At 35.4% G+C, this 12,442-nt stretch overlaps 1 protein-coding gene across 4 annotated transcripts in view; it reads left to right on the top strand.

The window, feature by feature from the left end:
- Window positions 1–6,243: 6,243 nt before the first annotated feature.
- LOC149240533 (protein ENHANCED DOWNY MILDEW 2-like) overlaps window positions 6,244–12,442 on the top strand; it is a 57,014-nt gene continuing 50,815 nt past the window's right edge. For 2 of the 4 annotated variants that reach the window (XM_089373747.1, XM_089373750.1), the window contains exons 1-4: window positions 6,244–6,470; window positions 9,418–9,785; window positions 9,922–10,062; window positions 10,178–10,274. In XM_089373747.1, coding sequence (XP_089229873.1) covers window positions 9,433–9,785; window positions 9,922–10,062; window positions 10,178–10,274 — 591 coding nt within the window. In that variant the 5' untranslated portion in view covers window positions 6,244–6,470; window positions 9,418–9,432. Of the gene's footprint in view, window positions 6,471–6,495; window positions 6,853–6,899; window positions 8,547–9,417; window positions 9,786–9,921; window positions 10,063–10,177; window positions 10,275–12,442 lie in introns of those variants that run through there. The other 2 variants (XM_089373748.1, XM_089373749.1) reach the window with 2 other exon arrangements.

Genomic DNA, 12,442 nt, shown 5'->3' on the forward strand with positions numbered 1-12,442 from the left:
TTATGCCGGTTCTAAGCATTTTTATATGACTGGTTCATGTCATGGTTATTTCATGTATTTACTTGTAATTGTTAAATGGATGGAATCAAGACCTAATTGATGTTATAACAATTCAGTGGAGAAGGTGGTGATCCTTCTGGTTATGTTTCATAAGTGCTTTCAGTAATTCATGCTCTGTCTTATATCCTAGACATGTAGGTTGCATATTTACTAAGTGTTTGACAAAATGTCTGTCATGGTCAGGCTTGGTTAGGTCAAGCCCTTGATGAAGTTTTTTGTTAGAGGCTTTGCCTTGGTGTCATTTAATGTCTTGGAAAGTCTCATCAAGTTCTAGGAATTGGTTTGGAGACTAGCCCTAAAAAAGTGGCTTAAATATCGCAGTCTCTGGCACATAACTGGTTGAAAAAGACTGTAGTCTCACCCTTGCAGGCATTGTGGGAGCAACTATAGGGTTCCAATGGCATGCATGCCTTATCATGGGAGAGACTCCAGGTTTAATTCATTGAAATTCTAGGTTAACTAAAGGGTTAGGCACCTGGAGTGGCAGATTAGCTCTTGGGGGTCCTGAAGTACTTGAGGGGGAGGTCTATAAGGTCTTGTTTTGTCGACTCCATTTCCTTAAGGTTACCTAGGAGGTTGAGTCTTATCATAGTGGCCTCTTGTCGCATCTTTACCCCGACTGGCCAGTTGCTTGGCCAGATATGGGAGGAGGGCGTTACAAACAACAATATGAACACAAGTATATGCAATAAGAGGTGGCAATTCCCAAAACAATTACCCCCTTTACTTTTATTAACTTAAAAGTATTTTACAACATAATTGCAAAGGGCTAGCCATGCCTAACCTCATGCGCTGCCTAAGATTTACAAAAGAGTGGTAGTTGTTGGCCCAACTCAACACACTTTCCCAAAATGTAAAGTCTTGCAACCCAAAGTTGACACCTTGCCCAATAGAAACCTCAAACTTAGCGCCACAAACAACTCAGAATCCTAACTCTCGACCCCTACCAAAAACAAGTTCACTTGGGCGAGCCTCACCTCTTTCTATGATATGTCTCAACTGCATCTCCCTTTCTGCCATATGTGTCCCTACCTATGGTTCTACGATATTGCACAAACTTACATCTCTGCAATTTCAGTTGATCCTCCTCTAAGTCGTGCAAACTTCTCTTTAGACTCATGTGACCACCCTCCATTCCAACCGATGTGTCATTTCCGTTCAAGTCGGCCCATCGTTCAAGTCACATTAGCACTGGGCCGACTCATCGTTTAGTCGTGTGAGTGCCCCTGCCACGCGGGCTGACCCATCATTTGGTCGTGCGTGCGACCCTCCGTCGTGTGGGGGCGCCTTGCCCACAAGCGTTCGCTCACTCGCTAAACTCTTGCTTGTTGTTTCCTTCGTTCGCACACCATCTTTCACACATCGTGCCTTCATGCAACTCATGTCATCCCTTACCCGTGTCATTCGATCCACACTTGTGCACGCCTTTTACCGATCCGTGTCACTCGAGTTCGTGTCCCTTGAGTCTGTGTCGCTTGAGTATGTGCCGTCCGAGTTTGTGTTGCCTGAGTCCGTGTTGTGTGGGCGGGCATGCCCATCATGACGTGCCCACTATGTATTTCATGGCGCAGTGCCCGATGCCCTGCCATCATGCATGCATGCACCTCTCCAACTCGTGCATGCTGCCCCTATGTGGACCTAGGCGCCCCTCCTCCATGTGGGTGCGCTTGTCGCAGGGGTGCACTCATCGTGGCTCTAAGTCGATTTTTCACTACTCCAAGTGTTCTTGGGTCATCATGGGCGCTCATTGGCCTTGGTGCCAGCTCAAGGTTTTGACACGAGGCCACAAATTTGCGTGGAAAGTTATTTTTCACCAGAATCCAATGATTTTTGTTTTTTCAAAAAAATGATCATATGATTGTTTGAATTGTGTTTTGATGGTGGAAACGGATTAAACACCACAAAAACTCCCTTGGGCACCCAAAATCCTAATGTTTTACAACTGTAACCCAAATTTCCCAAAAATTCTGTCGGATTTTGGCAAAAAATATGCTGGAATTTCCACTATTTTCAGGGCAAATTTGTGGCCTCTTTAGACTACTCTATAAAATTACGCTCACATTAATAAATTAATAAATATTGCTAACATAAATAATTAATATTATCAATAAATAAAATACTTCAATTTTCATTTTAATTTTACAAAACTTTATATAAATAGATAAAGTAATTGAAAGTAAAACAAATTAATTTACTTTTTAGTATGAGGGAGATATGCAATTTCTTAAAAAATTACAAATGACATGACAAAATAATATTAATAATACCAATTTATGTTCAATTGACATATAATATCCAAAACAAAAATATATTAACAACAAAAAATATTTTACTATTGGTTATAAATAACATAATTTTATATCAACTTTATAGAGAAAATATAAGAATTTAAATTATAAATTGTCAATATTACAAAGAGAGAAAAAAAATGCTTTTATTCAATTAATAAATTCTTTCTAATTTAAGGTATGATAGATATTTGTAATTCCTTAAATATTTAAAATGAAGTTGATATGTAGCATTTTTAAAAGTAATAATAACACACACATAACATTTTAAAAAATATTAACAACAAAAATAATTTTATGTATTATACAAAACAAGTGAAAAGTAAAATTTTCTTATAGCTAAAACATTTTATTAATGTGTTGTTCAAAACCATCATAGATCCATCTTAACTCTAGATTTACCAACAATGTAGAGGAATCAAATCTCTAGGAAAAACAATTATTTTCTAATATTTTGCTATTAAAAAGAGGTTTGCATCTTGGAATATCTGTTCCTTCTAAGTGAATTTAGCGATTGCACACACATATATTCTAACTTATAGACGAAATAGTCTTCACCAAAATCCGACATTACAATTGTTGTCTAAAATACGTTTTTGAATGCATAAATGGATCAAGCACCCTTGTTGTCTAAAATATGTTTATGGTGAATTTAACGATTGCACACACATATATTCTAACTTATAGACGAAATAGTCTTCACCAAAATCCGACATTACAATTGTTGTCTAAAATAAGTTTTTGAATGCATAAATGGATTAAGCACCCTTGTTGTCTAAAATATGTTTTTGAATGCATAAATGGATTAAGCACCCTCAAAATCCCCGGGCACTTGAACTCTTTTTTAAAAATATCTGTCGAATTTTGATTGCATAAATGGATTAAGCACCCTGAAAAACCCTGGACACTCGAACTCAATTTTTGTAAAAATCTCTTCGGATTTTGATTGCATAAATGGATTAAGCACCCTTGTTGTCTAAAATAGTTTTTGAATCCATAAATAGATTAAGCACCTTAAAAAACGTATAGGGCACTCGAATTATGCAGATTAAACAATTTAAACTCAATTTTTAAAAAATCTTGAATTTTGATTAAAATTAACCAGAAAAAAATGTAAAATGTCCTGAAATGAATATATATATATATATGTGTGTGTGTGTATGTGAGAGAGAGAGAGTGCATTGAGAATAATATATATATATTTTTCACAAGTACAACAAATTTGTATCTTGGAATATTTGATTCCTCTATGTGAATATAATGATTGCATTGAGAATAATATATATATATATATATATATATATATATATATATATATATATATATATATATTCACAAGCACAACTTTGTATGTTCCACATGGGGCATATACATATATTGTTAACACCCATTATGTCACTTGTAGAAATTGAACTTGGGAGGGAATGATTTTATTCCTTCCTCCCAACCACTTAGGTAGCGAGTGAACTAAAAACACATATACACTTACATTTTTTTTTGAATTTTATATATTTAAATTACAATTACAAAATTATTAATCTTATTTCAAAAAAACAATAACAACACACATTTATAAAAATATATCCATTGTAATATTTAAATAATAAATTGATGTAAATCTATTTTAATTCTAGATTTATTAAATATTATAAAAGTGTAATATTTAATATTTTAATAAAAGAGAATCAACACATAAATTAATATTAAATAATAAAAGAATTACATTTTAAGACATTGGATCTCTCCCTCTTTAATAAAATTTAAAATTAAAATAAAATGATAATAATTTTAAATAATCTTTAAAACACTTAAAATTTTATAATTTAATTAAATTAAACCTAAACCTATAATTTTAATTAATTTCAAACATAATTAATTAATTGGATGATGATGATGATGATGATGATGATGATGATGATGATGATGATGATGATGATGATGATGATGATGATGGATCTCTCATTGTTTAATAAAATTTAAAATTAAAATAAAATGATAATAATTTTAAATAATCTTTAAAACACTTAAAATTTTATAATTTAATTAAATTAAACCTAAATATATAATTTTAATTAAATTTCAAACATAATTAATTGGATGATGACGATGATGATGATGATGATGATGATGATGATGATGATGATGATGATGATGATGATGGTGGTTAACGTCCCCTGAGACCAAACATTGGTCTATGGGACGTAATTTGATGATGATGATGATGATGATGGTTAACCTCCCCCGAGACCAAACATTGGTCTATGGGACCTAAAAACAAATTATTTAATTTGATTTAAGATTTTATTCCTATGCTCAAAAAGCTTGGAGAGAAGCCTTCCGAACTCACTATAATTTTGACATTGTAAAAGGCTAGGAAGTTCAGTATTGTAACAAAGATTGTGAAACTGAGATCTAATGTGGTTGTACCCGGGGCACTTTAAGAGGAAGTGGGTTCAAAAAGCTTGGAGAGAAGCCTTCCGAGCTCACTATAATTTTGACATTGTAAAAGACTAGGAAGGTTAATATTGTAACAAAGATTGTGAAACTGAGATCTAATGTGGTTGTACGTGGGGCACTCTAAGAGGAAGTGGTTTTCATCCTCGATGTTCATATTCTCACATATATGGAAAATCCTTTCTATCCATGGCGTTTTAGGAACTACCCAACAACCTGTTTCACTATGGAGCTCATGAGAATTATAATTATTCAAACATAAAAGCAAACATAAAAACAAATATAATTATTATTATCTAATTGTAAGGCCACGACATACATACTCTACATACTCTACACCTCTCCTTTTGAACTTGTGATCTCTTAGGAAGAAAGACATACTCTTAACCATTAGACCCACTCAAACTATATAAATATTATTGTTAGATGAATATATTATTCTATATATTGAGATGAATATTAATTATCTTATAAACATGAATATATTATTGTATATATTGAGATGAATATTAATTATCTTATAAATATTAAAAATTCTATATACTGATAAACATGAATATTAATTATCTTTTATAATAAATTGGAGTGGTTAGCAACAACTCATTAATATTAAACTAGTTTAGGTCCATCTTAATTTCAGATCTATCAAACTTCAAGAAAGATCAAATCTATTTTCCCTCTAAACAAAATTTCCATTTCAAAAGATTTGATCCTTTCTACACTTGTAGATGGATCTAGGCTAGTGTGTGTGTGTATATGTATATATATATATAACCTCTTACATAAAAATATTATTGGCAAAACAATGAATTGTCAAAACTTGGATCCCAAATTGACTATTTTACCTCAAAATATTACTGGCAAAACAATGAATTGTCAAAACTTAGAACCTAAATTGACTATTTTACCTCAATTTTACTTTATTTTATTTTTATTTTTGCCTTTTGTTTTTATTTGAGTAAAACATTACATCTTTTTCATAATCACTTACCAAATCCTTTTTAATAAAAAAAGGAAACAAAACATTACAACAGACCACTCAACACCCTTATTATAAAAGATTTAAAAAATAAACCTACACTCCCATTAAAAATAAAACTCCATGGTGGGTAAACTCCACACACTTTCGGCTTTAAAACAAATCGAAAAATTATAACATCCTATTTTATAATTAAATTAACATTTATATCCATAAAATTATATATATCACTCTCGAAAGGTAGTTGAATAAAGCAATTTCCTTCATTATCACCTACAGCACTTTTATTTTATCAACAATTTCTTAGTGCGGGTAAAAAAAGCAAAATTTCTAACCATTAAAGCTGGAAACGTTTTAAAAATGACGTGGTAATAGTTTGTGGTGTCACCACTTCTCCGGAAAGGCGCCAATTTAAAACCCTAGATCTTACCATGGGACCAGAAGGTTACTCATTCACGCAACCATGGAGAAATCTCCCGAACTTTTGCCATGGAAAATAGAGGCGGGGATTTAAATATGTAAGTGATATGATATGATAGGATCCAGAGAGTAATATTGTTGGTGTTATCGGCAGTGGTTCGAGGAGCGAACGATACATTTCCTCGTTCTCTGTCCTCGCGAAGACTCTGCTGTCATCACCTGGCACTGTTTCTGACGGAAATCTAATTTCCACTATCGATTCTGCACAGGTGAGTGTTCTGATTGACGAGTTTTATAGACTTAGATCGGCGGGAAGGGACGGGAAATGATATATATTGTTATTGAGGATTTGCAAACCGTGTATTTTGATTGGAATGGCTTCTGTTAATGTCTGACCGCTTTCTAAAATGGCCTGTCCATCCACGCTCTGTAAAACTCGCTAGGGTTCAACTTATGTCTGGTAGGGTTTGCCTAATTTAGGCATCAAGGCTCTATGTTATTAGGTTATGTAATATATGAGGTTCTCAAACATGGCTACATCACGCACATCTGCTCCACAGTTGGATGCCTCTCATTCCATTTATAGGGGTCAGCATTGAGCTACTCATGGTGGTGGAACTCGTATAAAACACTACTGCAAAATTTTTCAAGGTAACCATCAATACATATAATCAGCTTTGATCATCTGGGTAGGGGATACTTGCTGTTTACGTAATGGTAGCAGTCTGAGATGTGGATTGCTTTTACGGCATTGCTTTCTTTTATTCAAGGCCCCTTCTGAGAGACCATGGCAACAAGTGATTACTGCAAGGGTTTTAAATTTGCAGTGGTATTGTTGCGCGAAGAGTTATGGACGATGCGGCTTTTCCTGATGTTGGCTTAGTGTCCGCTTTTGGTTGGCAATGCTTGTCTGAAGTTCCTGAATCCCATGCTATCCATTTGTAGTCGAGCAGGAATATAACCTCAATGCCATCCTAAGTGCTCTGGTTTGAATGTCCTGTTTGGTGATCTCTTGTTTAATTTGAGCCGAGTGAGCGTCCGGGTTCAAACGTAATCAAGTGCCTATTAGACACCCACGTTCTGATTGTGGCTTGTAATGCGGTTCGGGAGGTCTCAACCAGCAGGCTGCTTGTTTCTATACGGACCGTCTATCTGGTTATGATTTTGTCAACAAGGGTGCCCGGTAACCCGAGGCACTATCCAAATCACACCGCACCATATGGATCCAACAAAGCCACTTAAGGCTGGTGAATGTTAAAAGCCAATTAATTTGTCTCTCCAGGCTCTACTTGTACACGTCCTGGCTTGATTCGTAGTAGCCTGTTTTGTCCTTAGCTTTACTATTCTTATAATATCATCCTGTCTTGAATTCATGAATCCCATATCATCATGAATCCCATATCATTTTGTTTTGAAAGAACGTAGACCTGGTTTGTCTGTGTAATGGCCTCTGCAAATTCAGGACAAATAGGACTTATTAGCCTATCCATCCTCGTAGGCTATAGTCCTCCATTAAGGGGATAAAAAACCCAAAATACCCATTATTGGGCAAATTTTGGGTCAGCTGGTCGAAAAAAACCCAGAACTGGGGTTTTGAGTTCCCTCAATCAATTAAAAAGAAAAGAGATGAAACCCCTTAGAAAATCTATAAATGGAGGAGGCTTAGAAAATCTATAAATGGAGGCTTGAATTAATTTTGAGGCATCAAGTGAGGATCATTTCATTAGTTTCTTGAGCACTAGCTCTGAGGGTTTTATGGTCCTTTTTTCTTGTCAATTTCGGTGGTGAAAGATCCCACCCCAGTTGACATCTTCTTACTCCCCTCTGTGTTGGGCAAAGCTTCTATCTGAAGAAGTGAATTTTGGAAGATAAAATTCTGTTTGGCCTAGCGAGATCTCTGTAAAGGAAGCGAATTTTGTGAAGAACAAATATGTATCGGCACAGGGTTTTTTTCTCAATTGAGAGCAGGGGAGCTTTTTCTCTATCGTAAAGCAGATGGAGCCTTTTGCTGGTTCTATAATCTGAGCGGATTGTCCAAGCTTGTGCGTTCATACGAAATATTATGAAGCCTGGGTTATTCAGGAACTACGAATTTACAGTGGCTTAAGGATACGCCAAGTGTTTGAGTCAGAAGCGAGGGTTTCAAGCGTCCAGCACAGTAAGGCTAGGGTTCCTGTGACCGCTCGAGATTCTAAAACCATCTTAATAGAGCGCTCTGAATAAGTTTGATGATTCCAGTATCTTAAAATATACAAATCCGGCAATCCTCTAGCAGGTTTGTGTTCTGCAATACATACGGGTTTGGAAGCGGAAAAGACGGACTTTGAGAAGAGTAACGCGCTGAGGTTAGGGTCAATCCAAGGCTGGGATTTAATGCTTTTTATTTGAACAGATAGGAATCGCAAATGTTTTTAGGACCCACAATCCGTAGGCGATAAAGCCGTGGTTGGTAAGTACGCAGAAGTGTAGAACTTGCAAAGGGAATTTCGTCCAAATTAGAATAGTCGTGTTTGACTTTGGTTCATTATTTGAATTCTCTGGGTAAATTATGCATTGAAGTGCGTGACATGGTTCTTAATTATTTGTTGAATAGGCTGATGTGAATTGTATTAGTATTAACTTATCATTGAACTAGTGATCTAAATTGTTGCACTGCTTACTGAAATATAAAATATTATTTTATTGAAGTACTGTCGAAACCCTAATTCTCAAGGAACCCTAAGGTCAGAAAATTGCCCTATATGCTTACAGAAAGAACGTAGACTTGGCTTGTTTGTGTTATGGTACTTTTACTTGCGTGCCATGACCCTTATATAGTTTTGGTGGACATGACTTAATTACATTTGGTAGCTAGGGTCGTGGAAGGTGGCTATTAATATGTTGTAGAACTTTGTTTACTATCTCTGTTTTGATGTGGTTAACTAAAAGGTTTGTTTTAGTAAAATTCGTGTGCCTGTAAGTCTGTAACTGTTGAAAAACAAACTCCTGAGACTCCAGTCACATTCTGGTGATCCGTTTTGTCTGTTGGTTGTTTCCAGTTTATATTTCTAAGCATAAAAAGTCTTTGGATTTGGTCTATAGCTGCATTGAGTAAAAACAAAACTATATATTACGGCGTCTTAAAAACTTGTCTTATTATTTTGGTGCACTCTGCATTTAACATTAAGATAGTAAAAGTCTATGATTTAAGTTTATCCTGGTGCTATGGCAAATCAGGATACTACATCAGAAATGAATATTGAAAAGTCTGAAGATGCAGCCAAGGGCAACAATAGTAATGACACAGGGCAAAAAATTGCACTTGCCCAAGGTTCTGGAAATTCATCTGATGACGAGGGAGAGGTCATACCAAAGGTTGTTGACAACTTCTATTTTACTGATGAAAATCAAGAACCAATTTCCTTCACAGTGTTACCCATTGACTGGGGTGAAGATGAGAATAAAGATGCTCCCAAGAAGCAGGTGTTCTTAGAGGGCACTGCAGATGGTGGACTGCAAAAAGTTTATAAACAGGCTGTTGCATGGAAATTGAATCTTCAGGAGCAAAGGCCTGTGGTATATGTTAAGATTAAAGAAGGAGATTGGTAAGAGAAACTGTCTATTGTGTAACAAAATATGTGTCTGTATATTAGAAAATAGTTCCACTTTCATGTGCATATATTAATCCTTATAAGTAGCTTAATTGGTCATCCTAAGCATTTTTTTATTTTTATCTTTCAGGATCCAACTACAGAAGCCAAGAAAAAGTTTTGAGGAAACAATCAGGAGCGTTCTTGTTGTAGCACATTTTCTTCATTTTGCAAGGAGAAATCCCGAGGCTTCAGAGAAGGCACATTGGGACCATGTGCGCAAAGCCTTTAGGTAGTAGAAACCAGTCTTGAACTTTGCCGGGAATTGGATTCTGGCATGGGTTTGTGATACTTTGGCAGTTTATAAGTTGTTTAAACCATGTCATTGGCATTTTCTTTCTTTGCAGTATGGCTGATGTCACACCTACAGACAATGATCTGCTGGAATATTTTTCTCTGATTGAGGGTTTGAACCAGCGAGACCAGAAATTGAAAAAATCAGATGTAAGTATTAGTATTTACCATCATGTATTCTGTCATGGGATTGTTACTGTGAAGTTAAAATTGATAAGAAATAGACCACTTCATTCTGTGAAATTTTTCTACCATCATAGCTCTTTCATTGTAATGACAGTGCTTAATTGACCTACATCAATTAGTTAATACAAAGCAGATTGAAGGGAGACAGATTCATTTCTGAAGCTCCATTATTATCTTTTACCAAATTCTACATACTGCTTCACTCTTTTGGCCTATCCAATGCCCCGTCAGGTTGGGGCATTTTGAACATCACAATCTGGCAATACTAAATAGAGACGTCTCAGGGACACAAAATTTAAGAAGCTGTTTGAATAGGGCAGCAACATTATCAATAAGATTGCCAAATTCCTTTTGAGTTTCACTGGTAAAGTACAGTGAGGCCCAGTGTGTCTTACTCACACATGAATTGGCCATTTTTCCACATACAGATTAATGATAGGTTTCCAGTGCATTATAACTTATAAGTGGCTGAATTAAGGGATATCATCGGGATGCTGTATTTAATCATTAATAATGATTAGATAATAGAGTGCCAGTTTAAGTAATAAGAATTAACCTTTGTCGTTGTGCGCACCCCATTCTGAAAGTTTAGTGATGCCACATTTGATAGTCTAAAAGAGGCAACAACTGAAATTTCTTTTCTTGGATGCTATATTATTTGGAATCCTTCTGTAAAGCCTAAATTATTTTTGGGAAAAGAATGCTCACTGTCAAATTTGCTCTATAACAGAATTTCAAGGCTGTATGTAGCTTTGTGTAGCTCTGTTTTCAGGTATTGGATTTTTTTCTTGTTGCTTTTAGCATAGCCAAAGGAGCTTCTTTTGCACTTCCACTGTGCATTACCCTTATTGTACTCTTTAGTCTCATTGGCATACTACTTGTGGCCAGTGGTTGGACATACTACTCTTTTAGTCCCATTGACCTACTTTTCTGGACCCTGTTGGACATTAAAAAATTATTTGATGTTATCTTATCTAATGGATGTCTAGTAGTCTACTTAGGTTTTGAACCGGGGTCCTTAGCATGGTGAGGCCCCATTTCTATCACCAAGTCACAGCCTGTTGTACAAGTACTGGTTCCATGAATAAGAGTTACATAATTTTGTTTGAATTACCGTTGTTTATATGAATACATATTGTCTAGTCTCATAAAAACCAACAGATGATATTACATGAGACAAATACAGAAGATGCCTGCCCTTCTTTTGCTGGACTACAAATTTCTGTCTTTACTAGTTAAACTGACCACTCTTAGTTATCCAAAGACATCTTTTGCTCAAGGTCTTTTCAGTCAACTGGTAGGAATTAATATGACACGACTAAGATGTTTTTTGATTGAAAGCTTTCTAACCAATGTGGAAAAATTTACATCCTAACCTTTGAATTGGTTAGGAGTTTTTGGCCCAGCTTGTAGGGTGTCTACTGGATACAGTGACAAGTAAGAAATAAGCAAAGTAGAAAATCTTTTCTCAAGGGTGTCGCTCTAACACTGTGAATGTGGTAACATATATTGTAACGGATTTGTGCTGATTTATACCTTTTGGCATAGTTACCATATGCAAATTTGTATTCGGGGAACAATGTGTTGGGAAAAATAAAAATATCCAATTTAGTAAAAAATTGATAGTCTGCATATTATTAATATGAAAAAAACAAATTGGGAATATTTAAAATATCTTCGAGAGCATGCTTGAAAGTGATTGCTACAGGGAAAGACTACAGAATGTGTCTCATTTACTGAATGTTTTGAATTTCCATGTTATAGAAACAAGTGCAAATTGAATTTCACAGGGAATTTTGCCTGACTTTCCATATGAAATTGCCTGATTTGGCTGAATTCTGCTACTATCTATTTTGGTTACAGATGACACACCTAGTTTCTTGTCTTTTTATTTTACAAATTTGAAAAGCACCAAATCTGCCTTTCCCAACCCTTGGGGTACATCAACAAATCCTGTTGGAGAAGAAAAAACTCAAAACAAACTGCCCTTTGACCTCCTCCAATAACTTGGCTGCATCAGACATAAAACTTTCTATGCAACGGAGTACTTTAATGTGGCTTTGGAGGATGGAGGACACCTATATTTATATAAGATGGACAGTGGAGTCACATGTCTAAATAACCCGAAGCTG

This window comes from Pinus tabuliformis, chromosome 8 (assembly GCF_031772625.1).
Source record: "Pinus tabuliformis cultivar Carrire ecotype Pingquan chromosome 8, CPIR1, whole genome shotgun sequence".
NCBI lineage: Eukaryota > Viridiplantae > Streptophyta > Pinopsida > Pinales > Pinaceae > Pinus > Pinus tabuliformis.